We start from the raw sequence: 26,869 nt of genomic DNA on the forward strand, positions 1-26,869 counted from the left end.
AACACTACTGTCAAGTCTTACTTTCCTGGGCAGAGTTGAAAGCCCAGGAAAGGTTCAGTTATTCTCTAGCTTTTTTTCCTGGAGGCTATTTGTCTTATTTACTTAAAGAGCCTTGGGTTCTCAGTTGAATGCAAAACTCCTTCAGGTGCTCATGGTAAGGGTTTTTCCCTAGGTTGGGGAAGATGCTGGTTGTCAATGGGCCTCAATTTGCATTTCAATGGCCAATGGGTGGGGTTCAATCTCCAAGGGAGGGGCTGCCACCTCTCCCCAGAGCCCTGGGAAGGAGTAAGATGCCACTGTTCTGCATGGCTGCAACTCAGCAAAAGCTCTGAGTGCCCTCCAAATCCTGAGTATCCCCACACAGTCCCAGACCAGTTCGCCATCCATCTGCCAGAGTCCAAGGTGAGTGGCTATGGTTATTTTAGCAGTCTGTCCCGGCTCTGTGCTGTGTACCCACTTGGGAGTTTATCCCGAGGGCACTGCTCACAGCTAAGGCAGCTGCCAACTGTGGGCTCCCAGCCCCCCTCTCGTGCCTCCACAGTCCTACGAGGATTGAGTCAGTGTCCCTGGTTATATGGTCCTTGCAAGCTGTTTTTCTGTTGCTTTTTTCCAACGATTTGTCTTTATTTTAGTTGTAATTCCAGTTTGTTCCTGGGAGATGGTCTGTGTAGCTTCTATTCACAGTGCCGCCATTTTGTAATCCTTATAGTACCTTATTTCTCTTTCTTAATTGACAAAATATTTCAGGAAGTGTTTCTTTTACCAAAGAATGAAATTCTATTAAATCTTAAACCAGGGTTGTCTCCCAGGGGCACAGTCCACAGTTCACAAACCATGAACACTTTCAGCTCTAGCTTTGCTAACAAGTTGTAACAAATTTCAAGAGCTTGGCAGTTAAGAGGGCACAGGGCAAATCCCAACAATGATTTTTCACTGCTCCATTGTTATTGGGAAGTAGCATGTGATGCGGGAGTTTTTCACCGGAGTCCAATCCTAGTCTTGGAAGCCCTGAGCTCTACAATGTACATATTTATAGCTAGAGTTGGTAGGGTTGAGAAAGGTTGGGCAAGGTAAATGGCTTTTCCTAGGGCATCAATGTCAAATGGGATTCAGGGTATCCAGGGAAGCTAAATTTTGGATTAAAGGGGGTCATGTTGTTTGGGTAAACATGGCTTTCTATAATGTCACCCTCACACTAGACCTTATTTGAACAAAATCAGCAATTCAAGGCCTCATACCTAAAGACTCATGGCCCCAAATATCATTTGAGTGAGAGAAAAAAAAATCTCGGAAAAAGCAAAAAACAGTTACCAGCCAACGCTTGTTTTACATGCTATAGCTACTAAAATCACTACTAAATTTTATTGCAATCAAAGGAATTGGATATATTATATTAATAGAATTTATCCTTCATTACCTAAGGTCTTCCCACTACAAAAACTACAAACCATTAAGTATTACGCAAGGTAAGCTAGTATAACTGTTGCTATTAGTGTTTTGTATATAGAGCTCACAGACCAACATTCCTAGTTCTGACATAGATCAGTGGCTTTCTATCCAATGAGCTGTTCATTTACTGAATTCTTAATGTCATGGTTCTGAATGACATGGAAGTGGCATATTGGCACATCCTTTGCCTTGTCTTATCCCCACCAGTGTCTTTTGGGGAGATTTTGAAATCTCATTTGTTCTAATAGAAAAGACAGTTGAAAGTCACAGAGTTCTGGGTTTTTAACCAATCCTGATAGATCTGGTCCCAGGTTCTAAGTCCTATGTAGCAAGAAATGAAAATAAAAGGAGGGCTATAGTTATAGACAGTAACATTTTGAAGGTCTTTACAAAGCAGAATTTGACAAGCTGGGTATAAATTAAGTATAAGCAAACTGAGAAAATCCCCTGAAAACTAGATAGGGATTGGAGCCAGAGGGGCCAAGAAGAGACTGTGTTTGAGGCCAAACCAGTTGAAAATCAGTTAAACATTGCTTCTTGATAGCTTTTTGGGGTGTGTGGTGGGAGGTAATTGTAAACTTACCAAGGCTTTACCAGTTAACAAGGTGGCCTTTGCAATAATAATGCATACCTAGGTTTTTGCTGATTCCCTATTGGCAAGACAATTTTGCCCTTGCTGATTTTATTTGCTCACATTAATCTAGACATTGTGTCTTCCCACAGCTGTACTAGGCTCAATTATTTTTGTTTTTATTTTGTCAAGCCCAGTTGACATTATTTTCTCATATTTTATGACAGACACAGACCTGTATCTTTTCTTTGCTGCTCTTTGATTTTCTATAAAGCTTAGATTTATGAAGGACCAGGCAGGTGAGTGAAAATCTCATCAAAGTTATCATTAATCTGTGCATTTCTCTTGTATTTCTCTTTTCCTTCATTCAGTATCTCATTCTGAGTAGACTTGTATTTGACTCTTTGCTATTTAGTATTCCTCATATTTTATGAAGTACACAGATTTGTGTGATAATAACTCATCAAATTCATCATTAATCAAGACATTGTCTACTTGTTCTTCTTCACATTCATTTTGTTATTTATCAGTCATAAGCAATGTGCATGCAGACTTGTCTTTTAACTCCCCTACTTTTTTATTCCTCGTATATTATGATACACACTATCTCACAACATATGATAAAGCCCCATAAAAGCATATTATTCTACATTTGTCAGCATTGAACTCTTTGTAATGTACTAGATTTTAAATGTTCTAAGATTCCCTATATCTTTCTGCATTTGCTCCCCTTATGTACACACCCCATGTCATCCATTTTTCACAAGAATAACTCTTTGCTCCTTTTATTCCTGGATTAATAGTACTTACTACAATTTTTAACCAACATCAGTCATCCTGTGCCAGTGTACATTGTCTAAATTTTGGGTCAGTATTAAATTATTATTTTTTAATTTGAAGTAATCTTGATTGGCACTGCATATAGAAATCTAGGTTAAAAATTCTTCTCAGGCAAACTCTCCATTTCAAAAAGAAAACTGGAGTGCACTTGCTTTCCCAGGCTATTCCAGCCTCAGATGGCCCTCAGAGAACCTTCATACATATTCTTGGCAAGTATGATGTATTGTGCCACTTATTTAGCTCAACTGCCATTTTGTGAACTCCCAGCTTCTGAACTCAGTTTTCTTCATGATTGTGGGTGGTAGCCTTCCATCTACTTTATTTTTCCTGATTTACATAGCCTCTAAAATGTATTCCCCTCCCATTTATGTAATCTGTTCAGATTATGCTTCTCATATCCAAGGCAGCCTGTATAGTTCATCTTTTTCCTAGGTTAGATCCTCCCTGAAGTACTGAGGTGTATATGGTGGGGGTCTGGCTTTGGTAGTACCACAATCCTGCTTTCTGTGCTTTTCATCATTCCCATTGTGGCACCTCCCTGTCACCTCTTGCAGAGAATTCTGGATTCTTCAAATTGCCACCTAAATGAGGCAACCATACTTGCCATGTCCTTGGTTTGTCTTGGGGAAACATCTTGAGCTCTTAAAGTTTTGCCACATCAAACTACACTTGATATGAATATGAATCCTTCAAGGAGCTGTTTCTTTACTGAAACTTTTTCAATTTAATAATATATAGAATGATGCTGAACTTTTCAAACAAGATGATAGAATCTACTGTTTAGGCTATCACAAACGGGGTCTTGCACATGTATACAGCAAGTAAGGTCCTAGTGTGACTGTCTTTTGTGTTGGTGTGTGTATGCTTGTGTACTCTCAGTGGCATTCCATCTTTGCCTGGGGCTCTCCTTCTTTGATTCAGACATGGGTGATATGCTTTGCCTTCTTGAATTTTTAAAAACAAAAACCTCTCCCTGCTGTTATGGGTTACAGCAGGAGAATTTGAACTTAAATGGACATGTCCAATGTGATTTTAAAACATGTGTGGGGGGGGAATCACCCTTCACAAGTGTCTCTTTTCCTGTTCTCTGGAGAATACAGGCTGCTGACAAGCTGTCTACTTGCTGTCACTGTGCTAAAGCAGCAACCCCAAAGGAATTACTTCTCCCTTTACCTAAATGCTGAATCTTCTTGGTGTTTGGAGCTTGGTCTGAAGAACAGGGCATTATGAGAAATGAAAGTCAGAAGATACTTTACCAAGAGCCTTATTTAACTAACGAGCTGCTCTTTAGACAGTTCTGATGCAAAAGGTCTAATTCATTCTGTTATTTGCTATTTCCATGGCATAATCAAATTACCCCCACCTTCAGTAAACTCTTGGTTTGATTCTCCTCTTCCCTTATTTGTTGACTTTTGTCTTCCTTTTCAAATTTTCAATATACATTCAACATCTCAGACAAAAACATTAACCTCAAGCACAAAAGTTAGTTTGAAAATAAGACTGAAGTCCAAATTGCTGAAAGAAGATGTAACGTACTGCATTGTGTTTCTGATGAAAATCTTTCTTCAGGTGTTATAACTCAGTGCCATTGACCTAAACTCCCAGAGGCCTTCACGACAACCAAAGGGGTTGTCAGTTACTCATTTACTGAAGAACATTCTTCACCAACTAACCCCTGAGTAATCGCTAACCCCGGGGTAATAACTAACCCTTGAGTAATCCTGGGCTCGGTGCCAGGAATAATCTATTGAAAACATCTTGACCTTTGAGATGTCTGGGAAACTAAGTAACAGGTAATTAACTAACCACTAAATTCCGCTTCCGTAACATGCTTGCTTACACGTAGCACCCTCCTTACAAAATCCTATAAAAAGGAGCCATTTTAGCTCTCCGGGGCCGCAGTTACTCCTATGTGGGACATACTGCAGGTGCCTGCGGATTTAGCTCAATAAACTCCTTTTATCAAACCCCATCTGGCGTCTGAGTTTGGTCGATCTCCTGGGTTACAACAAGGAAATAAGACTCGGGGCTGGGGAAGTTATAGCTATTTGCTTTTATTGCTAACATGAACATAAACAACTTTTGGAGGGTAACATTTAAAATCGAGGAACTGGCCAACAGGGGATCTAGCATCTGGCAGGCAGGTTAGTTGGTTTTCTCCATGAGAACAGATGAAATCCTTTCCACAGGAGAGAGCTCTGGTAAAGAGAACACACTGAGAAAGACTCAGCTGGGAGAGGCCTTGTGAATCCTCTGCTCACTAGTGTTGGAATCCTGCCAAGTAAATTCTTCTATGAGCTGTCATTTGGTTCAAGTCTCCAAGGGACAAAAATCTGCTGCATAGGGGGTGTGGTTTGATGGTTCTTATCATTTGAACTAAACCACTGTTGCTTGAAGGCCCCACTGGAATGCAAATACCTAAGTGGTTGGGACAAAGGGTTTAAGTTGTCCTCTTATCCCCTGGCAAAATGCAATGAATAAAGACTCTTTTCTTTAAAATGTAATTTTGGGACTGTGGTGTTGGTCCTCAGTTCTTTCTGCTCATCTTTTTCTCATACAGACCACTGGTTCTCAAACTTTTAAAAAAGAATTATCTCTTTTGTTGACAGTATTACAGATGTCCCTCTTCCCCTCATTGAAACCCTTCTCCCCACTCCAACCTGCCCCTGCCTTCCCCATATTATTGTCTGTGTCCATTGGTTATGCATCTATGCATATCAGTTCTTTGGTTTGTCTCTTTCCACCCCCACTATCCCCTTCCCTCTGAGGTTTGTCAATCTGTTCCATGTCTCTGGATCTATTTTGATCGTCAGCTTATTTTGTTCATTAGATTCCCCATATAACTGAAATCGTGTGATACTTGACTTTCTCTGACTGGCTTATTTTACTTAGCATAATACTCCATCCATGTTGTCTCAAAAGGTAAGAGTTCTTTCTCAAACTTGATCATGCACCAGACCACCTGGACAGCTTGATAAAACAGACTGCTGCCCTCACCCAAACCCCAAGTTTCCAAATTTGGGAACCACTGCTTTAGGGAAAGTAAGACTAGTACATAATCAGCCAATTAAAATGTATATACTGAGGGAGGCAGAGGGTGTAAACCATATAAAGGCAGGCAAGTCACCAACTGGTTCACAGTCTTACCGTTATGAAATCTGTGATGAATGATTTTTCAACTTCTGCATGCAAAACTGTAGTTTAGGGAGTCATGTTGAAACTGTCATGACAAAGTGTCAGTTGGACTACAAGATGAACTGTAGGGCCCCTTCAAATCCAGTGATTATAAAATGGAAAAATGTTTTAACCTGATTTCTCTGTTTCAAATAAGTGTCAATTTCTTCCCCAACCTTATTATTCTCATTAGATAGTGCTGGTATCCATGTTATTGCACTTGGCATAGCCTCTCTTGGGTAAGAGCTATGTATCTGTCTGTCCTCCCTATTAGTCACTCCATGGCAAGGACTGTGTGATTTTCCTCTCTGTATCCTTCCTAGTGTCTGGTGTACACAGTGCATGCTCAAGAAAGCGTCAGAGAATTTCCACTCAAATATTTTTATATGAAGTTGTGAGATACTTGCCACCTACCCTCATGGCACTGTTTCAAGGTTTTCAGAGACTACTTTGAGGTTCTTGTGTGACAGATGCCTTACAGTTCAGTTAGTAGAAACCAGCATTCTGGATTGTGCATTACAAGTTTCTCATCATGAGAGTTTTGTTTGATAATTGACTACTTCAGGGAATTAAATAGTACCACTGTGACTGGGAGGAATGAATGAATAGTTCCCTTCAGATGCTTAACTTATGAACACTAACCTCATTATTCCTTAGATATTACCATATAATGATGATGTGATATTTCATAAGTTATATACATTTGAAGGTTCTAATATTCAAATATCTGGGGGGTTTCCACACAACAGATACTTTTTTCACATATGCTATCTAAGATAGTACAACACTGTGAAACCATTTCATGTTATAGCATAAACCTGTTTTCATGTTCTGAAAATTCAAATACAGTGAACATTCAAATGCAAACCCAATAAAATCTCATTAGTTTTTACTTAAATAAAGCAGGCTGATTTAATCCTACTCAGTTGGTAACTAGCCCAAATAAATAATACCTACAAAATGGGTAACACTAAAAGCAGCTGGGAGCATTATTCATCAACATTCTAGGTCTCTGGGACAGGTGGTGCTATTGAAAATGCAGATAGCTTTTTAAGCAGAATTATTTTCCTCATGGCTAGTGATGTTTCAAGTAAAACAAAATGGGGGCACTCACCCTGAGATAGGGTGAATATTTTACCATCTGCCCTGGTAATTGCTTCTTAAAAGTAGGTTTGCTTTGGATGTCTGAGATCTCCAAAGTAATGAGAAAAAGATCAAGTGTTTTGAAGCAATAAGAAAACTGAGGACACAGTCACATTTTCAGGACTAAGTGCCAGTTTACTTCATTTCTTTCTTCCCTTCCCTTCCCTACCCTCCCTTCCCCTTCCCCTTCCCCTTCCCCTTCCCCTTCCCCTTCCCCTTCCCCTTCCCCTTCCTTCCATCCTTCTTTCCTTCCTTCCTTCCTTCCTTCCTTCCTTCCTTCCTTCCTTCCTTCCTTCCTTCCTTCCTTCCTTCCTTCCTTCCTTCCTTCCTTCCTTCCTTCCTTCCTTTGGTTTTTGCCTGTTTACACATCACTCAAATGGTTTATCTTTGTAATCAGCCTTATGGGAATTTTTTAACCTCATTAACCTTACCCGTCACTTCTCTGTGAATCTGCTTTTCAAATAATGGGTAGTCAATAAATATAGGGAAAGTCTATCTTGTTGGCTGTTGCCTGGCCATGGATGACTCTTCCCTTCACAGAGGAAAAAAGTGGCCTAGCTCTGTCCACATGGTTCTAGCTCTGGTTGCTAGTAATCACCGTTAAGACCTTTTCTATGAAATGGAATTGTTCTTGGTCTTGTTCCTTATGGAAAGTGAAAATAATAGTTCTTCCCTGTCTTGTCCTCAATCACCTCACAAAAACACCATAATGAAAAAATTATCCAATATAAATATTGCCTTTTGAACTCATTTTCAAATTGTTTGATTATGTACCCTGATATGTATTAAGTATGTATAATATATATATATATATATATATATATATATATATATATATATTTGTACAAATATTTATTAAGCACCAATTAGTCAGGTGCTATGCCAGGCAATTTCCTTATCTTATTTCATTTAATATCAATTTATACAATCTTGAGTAGGTACAATATTAGCCCTATTTAAAAAATGAGGAAACAGCCCGGCCGGTGTGGCTCAGTGGCTTGAGCATCATCCCATGGACTGAGAGGTCATGGTTCGATTCCTAGTCAGAGCACATGCCCTGGTTGTGGACTTGATCCCCAGTGCCGGGGGGTGGGGCATGCAGGAGTCAGCTGATTGATGTTTCTCTGTTACATCAATGTTTCTATCTTTCTCTCCCTTCCTTTCTCTCTAAAAAAATAAATTAAACATATTAAAAATAAATAAAAATGAGGAAACTGATTCAGAGAGGTTAAAAATTGCTTAAGATAACATAGTTAAGTAAGTGGTGAAGTGCTGGAGGGCTTTTGACCTGGACTCTATAAGGACTTAGCTGTACACAGATCTTTCTTAAGATGTAAAAAATGTGGCCACAAATGAAAAGAAAGTGCTCACCTAAAAAGATAGTGCTATCCAGAGGACATCGTTTCCTGTAGACATTTACCAACTGTTGAGCACTTTTTATGTGCAGGATGGGTAGTAAATATGAGCTACAACATATCATTTATTCTTTCTCCCCAAACATGTATTAAGCCTTCCTTCTCTAGGGATAAATTTAGATTATAAAACCAGCCAGAGACACTGCAAACAAACAATATGGCTAAGAAGTAGGTAATAATGCTTTGAGTCTAGAATTTCAAATCTAATTGAGCAGTAAGATTCATAAAATATTAGACAATATCTGTTCACATTGAGATAAGTTGTAGATAGCTACTGGTATCCCTAATCACAATTATTAAGCATCTCAGAACATTTGAGTTTCAAAATATCACAAAAAATCAATTGAACAGCTTTTTGAAGATGTATGCTCTGATTTCTTTTTATTCTTCTTTGCTTAAGACCATCTGCAAACAAGTGAAAGTAACACATTCTTTCTTTTTGGTACCTTGAGGTATTATTGACTGTTGATTTCAGGAGATAGTCAGTATTATAAATCTTGGAACCTCCAGCCCTTTGTAATTTTTTAAATGTGTCTTGAACATGTGTTTCCTAAACTTTAGCATTAGACAAAATAGTTGTCTGAAAATCAGGAGATTCCGTCTTCACACACAAAACACTTTTCATATAAATGAGATCAAAGTACTTTATGAACAAGAAGCAACCATCTCACTTCCCACTTAGGACAACCTCAGAAGCAAAACACAAAGGCAGTTTGTTCAGGCAAAATAACATGGGAAGACACAAGGAACCATGGCCAAGCCAAGACACACTTGGATTCCTTTTCCAAATGTGGGCAGGTCACGTGCAGTGCATCCCTTTAGAAAGAAAGATGAACACAAGATTTGCTGACATTGACGCCTTAGACAGAGCTTCTCCCAGTCCTTAGTTTATTCAATTTATTCAGCAATTGTTGCAGTGTGTCTTTATTGACCCATCATTGTGAACCTGTTATAATGTATTCCACATTCCTAGATGAAAAACATAAAAATCTGCCACTGGCAAATAGATTTTGAAGTCCTTAACTAACAGATTCAGGAAAAAGTTAATTACAAAACATGCAGATTCACATTTGTACCTCAGCAAAATTACAAAGATTATGTTATAGAGCTTCTGGAGGTTACCTGTACATAGATGAAACTAGCAAGGGATGCTTGAATACTGTAATAACATTGTGTTTCCTTATAAATATTCTAAAATATAAGCTTTTCTTACCTCTTCTTTTTCATCATTCCAAATCAGTAAGTGGTTTCTATATATTTGGCCTCTTTTAGGTTTGACATTAAAGGATACAAATCTGGTACTTTTTCTTTTCATGGCTAATGGTCTAGGGTTATTGCTGCTTTCTCTTTTTAGGGGATACTCAGTTTGTCTGAGACATTCAAATTTTTTCAGTGCAGTCCTGAAAGGCAGGCAACCCCATCCATTTATCAGTAAAATCTAGTGCAGTACCAGTATTCACTAATTCCTTGAAGGTTTGTCTCACCTTCCATTTCATATGATGCTACAGAGTGTTAATTCAATGGGCACCTAAAAGTTATAGCCAGGCTTGTGTTCATGTGACAATCTATTGCATAGAGGTTCAGGTAGCAGTCATGCCAAGATCATCTAACGTATAGATTAGTGCTATAAGGTTTCTGCTCTAGTCACCTCCTAAAGAGGTTTCCCTGGATCATTCTGTCTAAAATGGTCACTCTTTGTCCCTAAGTGTTCTTTATCTCACTTGACAATACTACTTGACATTTGCCTTTTTCATTATCGTCAGTCTTCCTCACTAGATTGTATGGGGAAGGCACTTTGTCGGCTGGAGCCCAGAACCTAGGGCAATGCATATCGATGAATAAATAAATGAACCAAGTAAACACTGGAGTGTTCATCAATCTCAAGAGTGAAATGATTAATGTTCCCCAATGTGCATTATCTTGAAAGAAACTTTTGGATCTATCATTATAAATTATGCTGAAGCATTGCTAATATGAATTTTTTCAAGGTAGAAAATGGGAATTTTTTAAATGATTGTAATTTTCTCCCTTGAATTCAGTTGTTTAATAAAAACATTTTGAATTATACAAAACAATTATGCATAGACCTAAATGTCAAAGGGTGAAGCTTCTTTCAAACAGTTATGCTCCTCACTGTACAGATAAGCTTTGTATTTTTTCTCACAAGTCACCAATAGTCTCCCATGTGTGTTAATTTTAGCAACACTCCATGCTCACCTGAGTCAATTAGTCCCATCTCACTTCTGTAATTGTTCAATGACTTTGTCTCATTTGATAGACTACCTCTTGTCTTAGAGCCATTTAGGTTGCCTATCTGCCCTCATTAGAGCAGTTGAACTTGAGACCCCTTTCTTGATTAACTCTAAACTCCCTTAGGAACCTGATATTTCACAATCCACAGAACTTATTGCAATTTGTAATTTATTTATTTATTTATTTATTTACTTGATGTTGTGACTCCCTCTGCCACTAGATGTAAGGAGAGTTCTATGGATAAGCGGACTCTGTTTCTTTTGTGCACTGCCATCTGCACAATTCCTGGCACAATTTGGGTACTCAAGAACTATTTATTGAATAAATGAGTGAATACATATCCCTATCACTTTATAAAAATGAGTTGAAATCAGGATATATTACATTAGGGATAGTAGAGGACTTCAGTATCTCTTCTAGAGGGAGGTAAAGTCCATAGTTACTCTGGAAACACCAATATTTCAATAAAATACATATTTTTAAAAATAGTAATTAGTATCTGTCTAGTATGGTTATTCTTGAGTGCTAGTCTATATTGAAGATCAGCTGTAGGGCTCGGTGGGAGTGGACAAAGGGAGGGGAAGATGCGGACATCTATAATAATGTCAACAATAAAAATACAGATAAAAAACAAAACAAAAAAAAAAAAACAGCAGCTTCTGCAGCAATAACCATCTTCTTGCAACCTTCTCCATAACCTGTCTTGATTCAATAACTTGTTTTGCTATTTACAAGATTTAAAATGGTATAAATTCCCAGCTCAACTAAGTGCAGAAAAGCATATTTTATTAAACAAGTTATAGTAAGTAATTATGGCTGTTACCATGTATCCTGAATAATCAAGATTTTATTATTGAGTGGTGTGTAATAAAGGAGAGAGAAAACTTAAACAAAGTAAGTAAAGAGTTTGCCAAGAATTCCATGCTCAAGGCTTTTGCAGTACGTCAATTTTTGCAGGGGTGCTGTTTTTGGTTTTCTCATAAGACAGCATGACACATACCAAAGTGAACCAGTTAACAGCAGTCTTTCCACTCACTTCCTAATAGTACTCTTTATGTTCTAATTTTTTTCTTGGTTCTAAATTTTGATGATCTAACCCACAGAAGAAAGAAAGGAGTATTGATGCTTACACAAGTTATAAATGATGTAAATTTTGGGCAGGGTCTGACAATGCTGACGTGTCTCATAAATTAAAAAAAAAAAAAGAATACTTTCTTAATGTTATATAATCACTTCATCTTTAGGAATTTGTTACTACACTATGTGGAGAAAGTAATTTACCTTTAGTCTGGTTGTACATTTGGAAATTGACTTAGTTGAGGTCCTAATATCATCTTTGTGTTCTAGGCAACCAAGATGTTCTTTCCTTAGCAAATATAAGAAGAGAACTTCAGTATCACTACAACTAAGCCAATCACTCAATCACTCATTTTTTTAAACCTACTTTTTGGCAGGTTTTAGCATCTAGGGTTACAATAATATGGTAGATTAAAGATGGCCACAAATCCTTTGATATATGTCTATTATCAAGAAATGGGATGTATGTCCCTTCTTTTTAATCTAGGCAAGTTCTGTGACTGCTTTGACTAACAGTATATAGCACAAATATGACTGTTAAAACCCAGGCTTTAACAGACATGCATCTTCTTTTTCTTTGGAACACTCCCTCTTGGAGCCCTGATTCACAATATAAGGCTCCATCAAATCCAAGACTGGCAGTCTTGCCAATATGAAACCCAGGAAAGAGGCTGTGTGTAGACCAGCCACTGTGGCTCAGTGGTTGAGCATCAACCCATGCACCAAGAGGTCGCTGGTTCGATTCCCCATCAGGGCACATGCCCAGGTTGTGGGCTCAAACTCCAGTGAGGGGCATGTAGGAGGTAGCCAATCGATGTTCTCTCTCATTGATGTTTCTATCTCTCTCTCCCTCTCCCTTCCTCTCTCTCTAAAATCAATAAAGAAAAACTATTTTTTTTTTTTAAAAAAGAGGCTGTATGTAGAAAGAGAGATTCCTAGTTGCTGTCCAGCTGTTCCAGCCCCCAGCTATATGAGTTATCCTGAGAGCCCAAACATCAGGGAGAAAAGAGAAGACATCCTATCTATGCCCTGTGTGAATTTCTGACCTACAGAATCACAAAATATAATAATAAAATGCTTTATTCCATTATGTCTTAGTTTGCTACTCAGCAACAGATCATCAAAACAAGGAGAAAACAAGCCAGACTTGGTTCTTGTCCTCACAGAACTTCAGATTTCACAGTTAAAACAATTCAGAGCTAATATCTGTGTGGTGTAAGAAACTTAAATACAGCAGCTTAAAAGAAACTATGTAGAATAAACCTATTATCTTGTTTATCCTCTTTGTTGTTTAGCCTATTGACAGAACTGTTACGTGCTTAGTGCTGTACTGAGTTTGGTCCCAAATCTATAACTTTTCAACTAAGGGTAGGCATTCTACCAGGAGTGGGCACAAGACACTGCCATGATTGCACTCAGCAGCATTACTACAAATCTTTAGATTTTTAAATTATTCTTGAAACTTATTCTAAGTGACAAACATAATAGTCAAATGCTTCTCAACATACACATCCTTCTCATAGAAAGTGAACATTTTGCTTTTACTATGGTGAGACCTGGATTACTTGAAGTCATGACTGATGGGATATAAAATACTACAGGTTAAAATCCACTACCATAGGGGAGTTTATTAATCTAAGGTGTGAGGCAGAGTATATACCAACTTATTCACAAGATGTACATAGGTATTCCAGTAAATTAAAGGTGGAAATATTGTTTCATTGACATGATTTCCAGTTCATGTTCAGTGAGAACTTTTTTCTATATTTTCTTTTATCCTCACCCGAGGACATTTTTGCCCTTATCTTTAGATAGAGTGGGAGGGAGAGAAGGAGGAAGAGAGAGAGAAACATCGATGTGAGAGAGACCTATTGAGTGGTTGCCACCCATACGACACCAACCAGGACCGGGGACAAACTGCAACTGAGTTAGGTGCCCTTAGCAGGAACTGAACTCAGGGACTCCTTGATCCACAGGCCGACGCTCCAACTGCTAAGCCAAACCAGCCAGGGCAGAAAACGTTTTTCTATTTTTAAAACAACATAGTGAAGCTTCAAAATTTTAGTAAAACGTTAAGATTGGATTTTAAATACTCTCAGGGAATAGGTCAGAACGAAAAACAAACAAACAAACACTAGAGGTCTTTCCAAGGAATGCTGTAGAAGCTTTATAGTCTAGAGGCTACAAACTCAAACGCCATTAGGGCCAGGCATGAAACTGAATGTGAGAGAAGTGAGCCAGGTATGAGAGAGACAGTGAATGGTGCACTAGAGAGGCATGTCACATAGCATCCAGAGGGACAGCTGGCTGTCAATTCCAGAGCACGTATGCCATGCCCAGGGGCCCAGAGATGCCAAACTTTGTAAATTTTTTAGAGAAGGCAGACATCACAGTTTTTCTATTAGATCTTCTAATTTCTATAGGTTGAGCAAAACAAAATACATCTGTGGGTTGATATTAAGCAACTCTGATGTAGACATTTGACATGGATTGATGTGGAGATCAGCCTCTCATGGCTACAAAACAGACAAATGAGTTTGGCTAGACCTTGCTGTCAGTGGTTGCACTAACCCTGATAGGATTTTGTTTTTTAAATGCACTTCTCCATTAGTGATGGCGAGTGAAGTGTCTGGTTTTGCAAATTACTGCTGTCATTTAGTTTAATGTACTCTTGTTTTTACATATTTATAAAAACCATTTACATTATTAATAGTGATTAAATGCTTAGACAGTGAAGATCAATAATGCTTCTGTTCACCTATTTACATTACTAAAAAGTAATAAGTCATACAAACCATGCAGAATACATGATTTACTTTGTAGTCATTATTGGGTGAGATTAAAAAAGGAAAGAAAGGCTACAGGGTAAAATGTATTTAGCAAAAATGGTAATTGAGTTGGGCTTGTTAGAGACTCCACCGTGGGCAGGGTATATGTTCACAGTGACAATGTACCATCATGGGGCACAGGGGTACACATTTCATGTCCTTCTCATGCCAGTGCAGAAAATTCAGAACAAGAAAGGCTAGTCTCACTTGGATACACAAGGATGAATGGTTATTTAACCTTTATATGTCCTTGCAACAGTTAGTTACTTGTATTCCACCATGCTTAGCTCCAAAACCTTCTGATGGTGGCAACACTCAACAGTGAGTCATCTGTGTGGGTCATATTTTGCCAGTAGGCAAATGAGCTCCTTGGCAATGCATTTTTTATCTGCCTATCCAGCTATCTCTCAATTACATGGCAAAAGCAAAAACACAGAGTGGTTCACCTGATTATGGCACATTAAGTTTTCTAGATAAGTTTGAGGAGAGCCACCCCACAGTCAGGGACGCATAAGGGCCATAAGTCTTTTCAAGGTCAGCTAGCCTAGCCTTCTAAGTAGCCAAAGTGACTCAACTTAGTGGTTTACAGTCAGCTCTCACTATCTTTGAAATATCATTGAAATATATTAAATTGAACTGGATTTTTAAACACCACTTGGTTTTTAAGTTTCTTGTGTTGATCCAGATACCATTTGTCTAGTATATGTTAGATCTAAGTCATCAGGCTTATTTAAGGAGAAGGTGAAATTGGGAAGCTGTGGTATAACAGAAAGATTTCAAGAGTTGTTATAATCCAAACTTGTTGGGTAAGTTATTTAATCTCTCTGAACCTCAGTTTCCTCATATATAAAATACACCAATACAGATACCTACTTCACAGAAATATTGTGAAGTTAAAAAAAATGTATGTTTGAGTGTTCTGCAAACTATATGTACTATGTAGATATAAGAGCTTGTGGCTATGATTATTTGCATGTGATCAGAGTTGGATTTATTATTTTACCCAAAGTAACACTGCATGTGTTGATTTTTTTAGGCAATATAATTAGATTACTTGTCCTCAACTATTTCCCTTGGAAAAGGTCTGCACCTTTTCTGACAGATTAGATATGTCTATAATAATTGAGACCACTGGATGGAGGAGACCTGTGATTCTGATTTCAAATGTGACTTGCAGAGACAAATGATAACTGAGAACATTTTACAAAATAATGAGAAAAAATCAAACCAGGAGGAGGAGAAGGGCATTTACCATCACAAGTAATAGGTTTGTCCACTCTGTGAGTGTCACTGAAGCATGAAGCTGAACAGCAGGGACTGAAATTTCTTCTCACTTTTCTAAGTTTATTACTCACATGCCCTGCTCTGGGTCACAATGACTTGTCTCCTGTCTCTCTTAGGTCCTGACTTTCTCTCTTTAGTTGAGTTCAGTGAGTATTTTAATATAGCTCCAAGTCATGAAGGTTGTTATTTCTTTCACTGTTTTTTTTTTTTTGACTGACTTCTCCCTAAGCATGAAGAAAGGTACAGAGTTGATGACTTACTATTACCTTATATAGAAAAATGGGAATAACGTCTGTTTTTTTGTTCCTTTTGTTCTTCTGTTGTACAATAAATAAGTCTTCACCATCTAAATAATTACTTTGACTGTAGCCCATTTGAAAGTTACCCCAGAGTTGTTATTGAGCTGGGGGAAATGTTACAAAATGGGAATGACTGAGTCCCTTGGAAGAAGGCAAGCTTTGACTAGATCCCCCTGGAAGAAAAGGCCTTTATTGTGATGCACTGGCATTTGGGTTTTTGGTTCTGCCAGAGACCTAAAAGGTCAGAACTGCACAATAATAAAAATAATGAGTAAGTTCTAAGTTTCAATAACAGTTCTAGTACACAACCTGTGGGAAGGACACCGAGTATTTTAAATTTTCATACACATCTTTTTTTTCTTTTTAATCCTCACTTGAGGACATTTTTCCATTTTTTTGTTCAGATAGAGTGGGAAGGAGAGAGTAAGAGAGAGAGAGAGAGAAACATCGATGTGAAAGGGACACATCGAATGGCCGCCACCCACATGACCCAACCAGGACGGGGACAAACTGCAACCGAAGTATGTGCCCTTAGAGGGAATCAAACCTGGGTCCCTCTGGACCACAGGCCGACGCTCTAACTGCTGACCCAAATTGGCCAGGGCCATACACATCTTTTTCCACCTTTTCTTCTGTGCATAGGTAAAAAATTACTTTTAATTTTCTTAGGTGATCACTGATGTCAATATGACCTCTTTGGCTGAGGTTTTCTTGGGGACTGATACCACCTACTAGGATGCAACTGAGTGGGTGAGGAATAGACAGAAGCTCTTGGACAAATAGTTTCCATGCTTATTTTTTTAACTCCTGTTTGTGATAGTCTAGAAGCTAGTGAAATATCAGCTTGTAGAATGAACAAAGGAGAACAAATTTAAGAGACAAGAAATGTTGACTTCAGTGACTTACTTATACCTGGTGCTAATTAGTAAAATATGTCATTGCTGAAGATGAAGCATAAAATATAACAATGAGTTAATTCATGTTATTACACTTCAAATACATAAGCAATTTAAAAAATATTCTTCATCTAAGAGTTTGGATTTTGGTCTCAGATCTTTAGTGACAACTCATGCATTTGAGGTTTTGTAGAAAACCGATTTTCACAAGTCTTGTATTTCACGTTAAAAAATCCAACTCACAAATTCTTTCATATAAAAAAAATTTACATTATAAAATAAAACTTGAAGTTTAGCTCTTGAAATTCAAGGAGTTTTCAAGGGATCAATCCAGAAACTAAACAAAGAATTTGCAAATCATACTTCCATCTATCTGCTTTTGTCATTAAATGACCCATCTATACTTCACTACTTCACTACAAATAATACACATCGTGTGTGTGTGTGTGTGTGTGTGTGTGTGTGTGTGTATCTTTTATAATACAGAATCTCTAGAAATGAGTTCTCTCCCTTGACTAATCAGTAGGAGCTTGGGCATTCCGGATAAGCCTAAAAAAGATCAATGTGGACTGGGTGGAATAGGAAGTATCCTGATCTAAGATATTTTCCTTTCACGGTTCAGAAAAACACGACCACTGCTCATTAAAGAAAAAAAAAAGAAATACACATATACCTGCTGTCAAATGAAATCTCTGGAGGAATGACATGAGTACTGTCCTTGGCAATGAGGAATTTGATTCGATCATAGAAGAGTCTTGAAGTGTGCTGAGAGAAGAGAGGTTGGCTTTGCTGAATGAGGTCAAGAGGGTCTGGTGAGCCCTGACAGAGAGGACTTACATAACAGTTGCTCTGTTGACAACAATCTGGGTCCACACAGTCAGTCAAACCATCTGGAAGGAAAAAAAAAGGTTGAAATTTAGCTTCAAAAGAAGCAACATGGCTTAAAATAGGCACAGATGGAGAAAAATCTAGAATATAACCAAAGATAACTGTCCATATTTGAGTTCATAATCCATAAAATTCATGTTTGTCAGAAATTATCACTCATTCTGATTTTATATGACATCAGTAAAATTAAAATTATTTTGTTCATAAATCTTAGTTTTCTGAATTCTCTAGCAATTGTGGGCTATATTACATTGTTTAGCATTCAGACAGAGTATTCTGTGAGGTGGTACCCTTTACAAATTTCCTTTTTCTTTAGCAAGTCCATCTTCCAGGCTAATAACTCTCTCATAATTATTTTGAATTTCTTATACCATGTACAAGTATGAGCACACAATTAACAAATGCTTGCCAACCTGAATTCGTTGGTGTTTATTTTTAAGAGAGAGAAAGGGAGAGAGAGAGAGAGAGAGAAAAGAACATTGATGTGAGAGAGAAACATCAATTGGTTGCTTCATGTTCAGACCCTTACCAGGGATCAAACCTGCAACCTGTGTATGTGTCCTGATCGGAAATCAAACCCGAGAACTTTTGGTGTATGGGACGCCAGTCCAAACAACTGAGCCACATCGGCTGTGGCAATTTGTTGGTATTTTGAAAAAATGCTCCCAATATTTTAATCTACTGGTAATTCAAAATAGAGATTGACATTCTCATGGTGACAAAGAGCAGGGCAGTGATTTTCAAATGTGTAGTCAATCACCTGAGGAGCTTATTAAAGATGCATATTCTGGAGCCCCATCTATTGAATCAGAATTTCTTCAGAGCTCAGGATTATGCATAATCTGGGTGATTCTGAAGCACACTAAAGTTTCAGAACCACTTTTTAAGGAATTTGTAGAAGCAACTACAGCTTACTTGTTCCTAATAGCAGTTATGTATTTGATGCAAATACTAACAAACTTCAGGTATGTGCATGTGATGAGTCACTATCTTTAATATTCTACACTTTCACCATTTACTCTAGATTCTTGAATCTACAGTTATCTCCCTCCCCCTGAAAAAAACTCACATAAAGGTTTCATTCTTTGGTAGATGAGTGACGTGGGGCACAGGGGTTACAGGAGGAGGGGAGACCATGGAGAATCTAGTAAGTACAAAACAGGTGCTTGAGGAAGCCAGGAGTTTTATAAAACACCCCTTTTCCTGTTTTCAGGAGCTCAGAGTTTAGTAGGAGTAATAGGTGTCTAAAACAGCTGACTTATACTAGTTTAAAGTGCAGGAAGTGTTGTAAGAGAGCTACACACAAAGAGAAAAGTTTAGAATAATTAACAGTATTATGGACACTTCATTCTACACCCAATAAGCAAAAAAAAAAAAAAAAACTTGAAGTCCATCCAAGGTCCTTATAGCAGACAAGTGGCCCTAATTTAGATGTTTAACAAGGGTAAATATAGACATGCTAACCTTCTTGGCTTTCAGTGGAATGGGGAGGTTAAGACAGAGCAGAGGCTCCTAAGGCTGACAATGAAAGTTGCTGGTACTGGTTTCATGCAGCTCTTGTGCTTTCTCTCTCTCCCTGACAGGGCTGTTCCCTCAGAGCTGGAGAGGGGTATACCACAGCTGGGGGCAATGAAAGCCAGGAATACCAAGAAAGTAGGCATTTGGAACAGTAGCTTTAGGATACCCAGCAAACACTTTACCCCACATGAGGTCCTTTCAAATTCCTTGTACCACAGACACTACTTTGATTTAAAATGCAGTTTGTTTCTTTCTTGCCTTCCCTGTTTGTTCAGTGTATTTCTGCCCCGATTTCTACTTCTCTGCATATATATGCCTTTTTCATTGATGACTACTGTGGATTCATTTCTATAAGAAGTCCCCTTCTGCACTCCTTTCTCCCCTCATTCAGCAAATTATATGAACAGATTTTCTATAGATTTCAGATGCCACTACCACCACCTCTCTCACCAATCCATTGTTCTGTTTCCTATTAACACATTACCTCTCAACTCTGCTAATTAAACATTTGGATACACTGAAAAGGTGGCAAAAATATCAGACTGATTGAAAGAGGTCTCTGATATATGGAATTGGTGCACAATACACTACATAATGAAAACTGCCTTTTGAATGTGCAGTCACTTTTATCTTTCAATTTGTAACAAATGCACTAGTAATAATCAGATTGGACATTCGCAGGTTTCAACCTGTGAACCACAGAATTCTAACTTATTATTTTAAAAGAAATAGATTTGATATAAAGAGCAATGCCCAGATGATTTTCAAAACTGGATTCTAAGCTAAACACAAAGCCAACTCGAAATTGGGACTCACATTCTCATCTAGTTATGTGCTATAAATTCCAAGCAAATGTTTCATATTTAATAATTACATATTACACAGGGCCAACCCTCTAAGATCTCTGTTTTCTGAGAGAATAGCAAAACTTTTGTTGTAGGAAAGTCACAAGCAAGCAGGCTAATAATGGCATGCAACCCCCAAATAATAATTCAATGGTAAGCCCAATACATTGGTAAAGGCCTAGTGACCAATTATTACATTGGATAACAGCCCATACAGTATATCTAGACTGTTACAAAGAAGTACAAATGACAGTCACACTGCATGTGTGGGTTTCTTTTTTTTTTTTCAGCTATTAACATTTTTTTTAATTGTTCTGAAATGAAAGCTGTGGCCCCCCTCCTGACAACTAGGCTCAGGGTGTCAGATACAGGCATATCAAATGTTCATTCATTTTAGTTTTAGGGCTGTTCCCTTTAAAGGAATAAACATAAATGCTAGCAAAAAAGAGGAAGTTTAAATTCTCTTCAAGGACTAAACATTAGACTAGCTTTGCAAACCAGTTAGGAACTATGTCAGTTGGCTCAATTGGGGCTGATGAAGAACAAGGACATTGGTTTCTTCTGTATGTGATCAAGTCATTCATTACTAAATGTTTACCTACTAGATGTATGCCCCTGGTTGAAAGAAGGATTGGACAAGGCAATATACAAAATATGTGAAAAAGCCATATTTTCTTAATCCTTAAAATAAATTAAAAAATATACATCCTTTCAGGAATAGCACTCACATCACCTTGATAAAAATGAACAGCTAGTTCATGGTATGGTATCCAAAAGGAGTTGGAAACATGTATAAATTAGGTAATATTTGCCAAGTATGACACTAGGTACTTCCATATGTATTATTTGAACTAATCCCTGCAAAAATTCTGTTAGGTAGACATTCTCATTTCCATTTTACAAATAAAGGAGGGGAGGCTAAATGTGGTTGCATGGTTGGAAGAAATATGGGTGTCATATCACAGCCAGTGCATTGGCTATAAACCACATGTTCATCATCATCATCTAATCAGTATTACTACTACTGAGCTAGGCTCTAAAACTTCCAAGCACCTGATTAATTAATGTAGGTATGTAGACTACATGAAGTGGTTGAGATAAAAGAACCAGAATATTATAATTCTATCTAATCTTGACTGTGTCACTTGCAACCAATAGGATCCTAGACAAATCAGTTCAACTCTTGGGATTCTCTTGTAGAGGAGTTTTCTCACCTATAACATGGGAATAATATAATACTCACCCTATAGAGTTGTTGTATGGATCACATGCTATAATAACCATAAAGATCTTAGCACGGTGTTTAGTATGTAGCTAGCACTCTTGATAAATGTTAGCTATTGCCATTAACCACATTCTAGATTGTGCAGACTAAAAAGAAGTCTAGGTATAGTGTCCTAGGGGAAGATACTGAGGGTCTGCAGTTCAGCTTAAAATGTTCAGACTCACTTCTGTTGAAGTTGTTTTATCACTGGCCAGACGGCAATTCACTTCTGTGTAGCATATCCAGTTCGTTGGAATGTGTTCATTTTGTGAACTCTACTTGGATAAATTGTCAGATAGGTAGGATCCTAAGAGGCTCTAAACAGACATTAATGCCATGGTAAATTTTCTTTTATTAAATTTTACAAATTTAGAATTCATTATCATTTGGACAGGGACAGGATTGAAGCTTAACCTTTTCAGCATGTATGGAATGGAAGATTTGCCAAGCAAATTGATAGTGAAAAAAAAAAAAAATGAAAGGGATTCTCATTCCAATGACTCAGTTAAACAAAATCTAGATATTTTAGAATCCCATAAATAATAGACTAATGATGAATCATATAAATCATTCATGAATTTTTACTAAAGCAGCCCCCCTACTAGGCACTCCTGTTAGCTTAGTTGTTGCTATTATATGCATTGAATATAATATGATGATATTTCCTTTGGGAATAGCCTGTAATCCTTTTCTTCCCCATTTATTTAGACTGACTTTCACCCCAGCATTTTGCTGTATTAGTAAAAAGAAAATGGGAGAAGCTCACATGCACTTAGGATTTGATCTGCTCAAAACATTGTTATTGTTATAACCACATGCAACTTACTTTTTTGGTCAGGAAATTACATTGTTTATATGCTACAAACATTCATGTTTTCCTGGTCCCCACCTACTATTAGTGGCTTCTCATATCACTCATAGTAAAACCCATGTCCTGACAATAACTTAACTTCCTCACAGTTAAATTCTTTACTGTCTCTCTCTTACCTCTTTGATCTTACTTCCTATTATCCCACATTTCCATTTTCACTATTGCTATGCCTAGAATGTTCTTTCCAATAGCAACAGATTCACCCCTTACCTCCTTTAAATCTTTACTCAAATGCCACCTTTTTGATGAGAATTTCTCTGACCACCTTATTTAAAATTCCACCCCTCTCCTACATTCCCTATCTTTTTCTCCCCTGCTTTTAAATTTTTTCCTCAGCACACTTACCATCTACTATCATACTATTTTTTAATGTTTTTTATTGATTTTTTTTAGAGACAGAGGAAGGGACAGAGAGAGAGAGAGAGACAAAAACATGATGTGAAAGAGAAACATCAATGGGCTACCTCCTGCCTGCCCCCTACTGGGGAGCCAGTCTGAAACCTGGCCTGTGCCCTGAATTGGAATTGACCCAGTGACCTCTTGGTGCATGGGACCATGGTCAAGCAACTGAGCCCAACCAGCCAGGCTATCATATGATTAAAAAACAAAACAAAACAGGTTTATTGTCTGCCTCTCACAACTAGATGTAAGCTTCACGGAAGCATGGATTTATTCTTTTTGATTCATTGCTATTTCCTCAATGACTAGAACAGTGCCTGGCTAAAAGTAAGCATTCAATAAATATTTATTGCGTGTCCTAAATTCCTATTTCTCTGACATTTGTAAATTTACCTAGAAATAATAAACATTGAACTAATGCATGGCAAATAGGTTATAGAGTATTTATTGATATCACACCTTTATTACCCACTTTAAATTGCTGTACTTCAAACAGTATCTCACTTATTTTCACCATTGCCAAGTAGGCAGAAGTCAGGTATTACTAGCTTTAGTTGATAGATAATGTGACAGGTCTAGTCAGAGTAGTTAACCTAGTTATAGAATTACATTTTCCAACTTCCACTTGTACCTGGAATCACTTGGCAGTTTAGGTTTTATAACTAAGTGATAATCTTTAATAAATGAGTTTCTTGAAAATGAGGGGAGTATGGTCAGAAGAGAACACTTAGAAATATGCTTTCTGATGTTAGGTATTTTATCTCAGCCAAATCTTGAAATTAAATGTGGAATGGGTGTCTAGTCCTTAAACAGAGCAAGTGTTATCAATTCATTGTTGCTTCTATTTAATTTTCCTTTTTATTAAACACTGCAGCATGCTGATGACATTCAAAACATGAAGCTTATTGATCCATGAGCTTATATGTGTTCATAATTCACCCATGGCGCTGATTTCCACATCTAGAAACACTACATCATAAAACTGGCCTGCAAATAGCTATTGTTCTAATGGTGACTTATTATAAAGAATGATTCCTGGAACATCTTTCTCTTTCAGGCAATTAACTTATTGATTTTACCAGTGAATATAAATATGGACCACTGGAAGAGTTTGTATAAGGAAAGCTTGGACAGACGTGTGACAGCTACTTAAAAGATCAGGGGGAAAAAGGCCATTTTGATTAAACACTGTTATTTTATATCTTTTTAATCTCTTTGACAATCTTTTCAGAGTATCACAAACCACTTTCCTTCCTCTATAACTAGAGTGAAAAAAATGTCTTTGTTTGACAGAGGAAGATCTTATAAAATTTATACTGTTCTGTATGAGCTTGTCAGTGCCTACCTTTATATTCACATTTCCCACCAATCTCTCATTGTTTTCCAGCAGCAATGGCTTGTTTTTTCCTGCTGGAAGATGCTATACCTCACAGTATTTGTACATGCTGTGTCCTTGGTCTAGAGTATTTTTTCCCCAACTTACATGAAGCTGCCCTAACCACGTAGACTTGGTTAGGTCCTCCTATAATATGTTTATAGCACTCTAAAAATTTAAAGACTACTTTATATTTGTACATATATAGTTGTTTGTGTGGTATCTTATTTAATATCTATTTTCCTTCCTAGGCCATAAGCTTCACAAAGGGAGAAACTTCTCTTGCTTGTTGTTTTCTCCACAGTGCCGAACATAATACTTGGCACAAAGTAGTAATTAATAAATGAAACACTGGGTACCCAATATGGTATGCTTGCCTGAAAGGTAAACATGCGAATCAAACATTTGGACCAGCACTACGCAATAGAACTTTCATCTAGATTTGCACTAATACAGTAGTCACTAGCCTCATGTAATAACTGAGCACTTGATATGTGACTAGTGCAACTGAAAAAGAAATATTATTTAAGTTAAATTTAAATAGTAACCTGTGACTAATGGCTACATATCAGATAGTGTAAATTTTGATATCTCCAAATAGTTAAATATTGGATGGTCTACAAACTTAGCCAAACAACATAAAGAAATTAAAATTTTTATGAAGTCCAATTTATCATTTTTTTCTATTGTAGTTTCTTTCCTTGCTTTTATATTTAAAGTTCCTTCCCATCTTGAAATCTGTCACTGATATTTTCTTCTAGTTGTGTTTGAGTTTTCTTTTACTTTTAACTCAATTGGCATGTACAATTCATCTTATTTTTTAGAATATGGTATGAATTTAAAATCTAAGTTATTTTCCTTAAATTTGTTTCAGCAGCACTTATTTAATAATATTTCTTTTCCCCACTAATTTTTGATTCTGGTTTTATAGCGTACTAAATTTATATTTGTGCTAGGGTATGTTCCAGAGCTTTTATTCAGTTACATTAATTTGTCTACCCTTGACCTGGGCCCTGAGGCTAAGGGGACTAGATTCCATTTTTATCATCAATAGACCTTCCTCGATATTTTTCCATTAATAGATTAATTACCCCTAGAAGTAAAGGAATTTTGCCTAAGATTATAGTTGCCCCATGTGTTGGGAGGCATTTGCAGTTTTCGAGTATCCATATTTGCAGGCATTTGCAGGTACTTGTGAGCCCGGTGAATAATGCTAATTTTGACTTCTATAATCATTGTCACATCCACTATTGTACCAGTTCCCTGGGGGGGGGGGATCGGGCTTCTGTCTTTAAAATCTGATGAGCAAGAAGAATCGCTACTGAGGATCTGGAAAAGCTGTACCCCTCCCCCAGCCTGTCGGTGTAATGAAGTGCTTCTTTACAATTTGGCTGTGCATCTCTGGTGATCTCGCAGACACATTATAACATTTGGAGGCCCTAGCGAGATTCCTGGTGTTTTGGGACACCAAGGGCTAGATGCCTAGGATGGGCAGCCTCTCCTGATCCAGCTGCTAGACCTCTGTAGATCTAAGGGGAGGTGCACCCTGAGTTCTAGGGCCACCAAATCCTGCTTGGGTTTCTGATGAGTGGCCAGGAGATGCCAAGATGTTCCCAAAAAGATTAAAGGAGACCTGGTAAAAGCCTCTGAAGGTGAACTCTGGTTGACCAGTCTCTCTGGATGAGAGTGAGAAGGATAGACACTGTGCAGCCTCTCCTCTCCTGGAAACCCCCCTCAGACTTTAGGTGGGGTTCAAATATGGAAAATTATGGTTAAAATCTGGCAAATTCTGTTCATTCAGACATGCCACTGGGGCAGAAGGGGAGACTGATCACTTCCCAAGTGGCATAGGCACTGCTCAGGATAGGAAATTTCTGGAAGGAAATTCAAATGGTGTGTGAGTATGACTGTGTGAATGTAATTGTGTGTGAGTAACCGTGTTCCACGATGTTTGAAACAGCCTGTGTGAGTCCTCACCTCTGTAAGCGGAGCTGCCAGGCAGATGAAGTAACAGTTTCTGTCTTGTATGTCTTCCCTTGTTTTTGTCCTCATCTGCCTTTCTACTGTGTCTCCTTCAACTTTGTTACAGTTAGTCTAATCATGGATAGCAGCTCTAGTTCCCAGAAGACCTCACTGGGTTGGATATTGAAACATACTTAGAGGATTTGAGGAAGGTTCTGATTAGGGTACAAATACTGGTAGTGGGCCCCAAACTGAGCCTCAAGAGAAAATTGAGCAAAAGGTAGGGAAGTGCCTGCGAGGCAGAGATACAGCAAAAGGCCTGGCTGGTGTGGCTCAGTGGATTAGCATCAACCCATGCACCAAGAGGTCGCTGGTTCGATTCCCAGTCAGGGCACATGCCCAGGTTGTGGACCAATTTCCCAGTGGGGGCTCATGCATAAAGCTAATAAGGTAGGGAAGCAAGGTGTAGTGAAAGACTCAAGAAAAGTTGAGAAAGGCTATGAGTCCTTAAAGACTCC

The 26,869-nt window shown here is 37.9% G+C and overlaps 1 protein-coding gene across 3 annotated transcripts in view; it reads right to left on the reverse strand.

The window, feature by feature from the left end:
* TENM1 (teneurin transmembrane protein 1) overlaps window positions 1-26,869 on the reverse strand; it is an 883,219-nt gene that overhangs the window by 230,118 nt on the left and 626,232 nt on the right. For all 3 annotated transcript variants that reach the window (XM_036271240.1, XM_036271239.1, XM_036271238.1), the window contains exon 15: window positions 17,903-18,119. In XM_036271240.1, coding sequence (XP_036127133.1) covers window positions 17,903-18,119 — 217 coding nt within the window. The remainder of the gene's footprint in view (window positions 1-17,902; window positions 18,120-26,869) is intronic.

Source organism: Molossus molossus, unplaced genomic scaffold, assembly GCF_014108415.1.
Source record: "Molossus molossus isolate mMolMol1 unplaced genomic scaffold, mMolMol1.p scaffold_m16_p_2, whole genome shotgun sequence".
Taxonomy (NCBI): domain Eukaryota; kingdom Metazoa; phylum Chordata; class Mammalia; order Chiroptera; family Molossidae; genus Molossus; species Molossus molossus.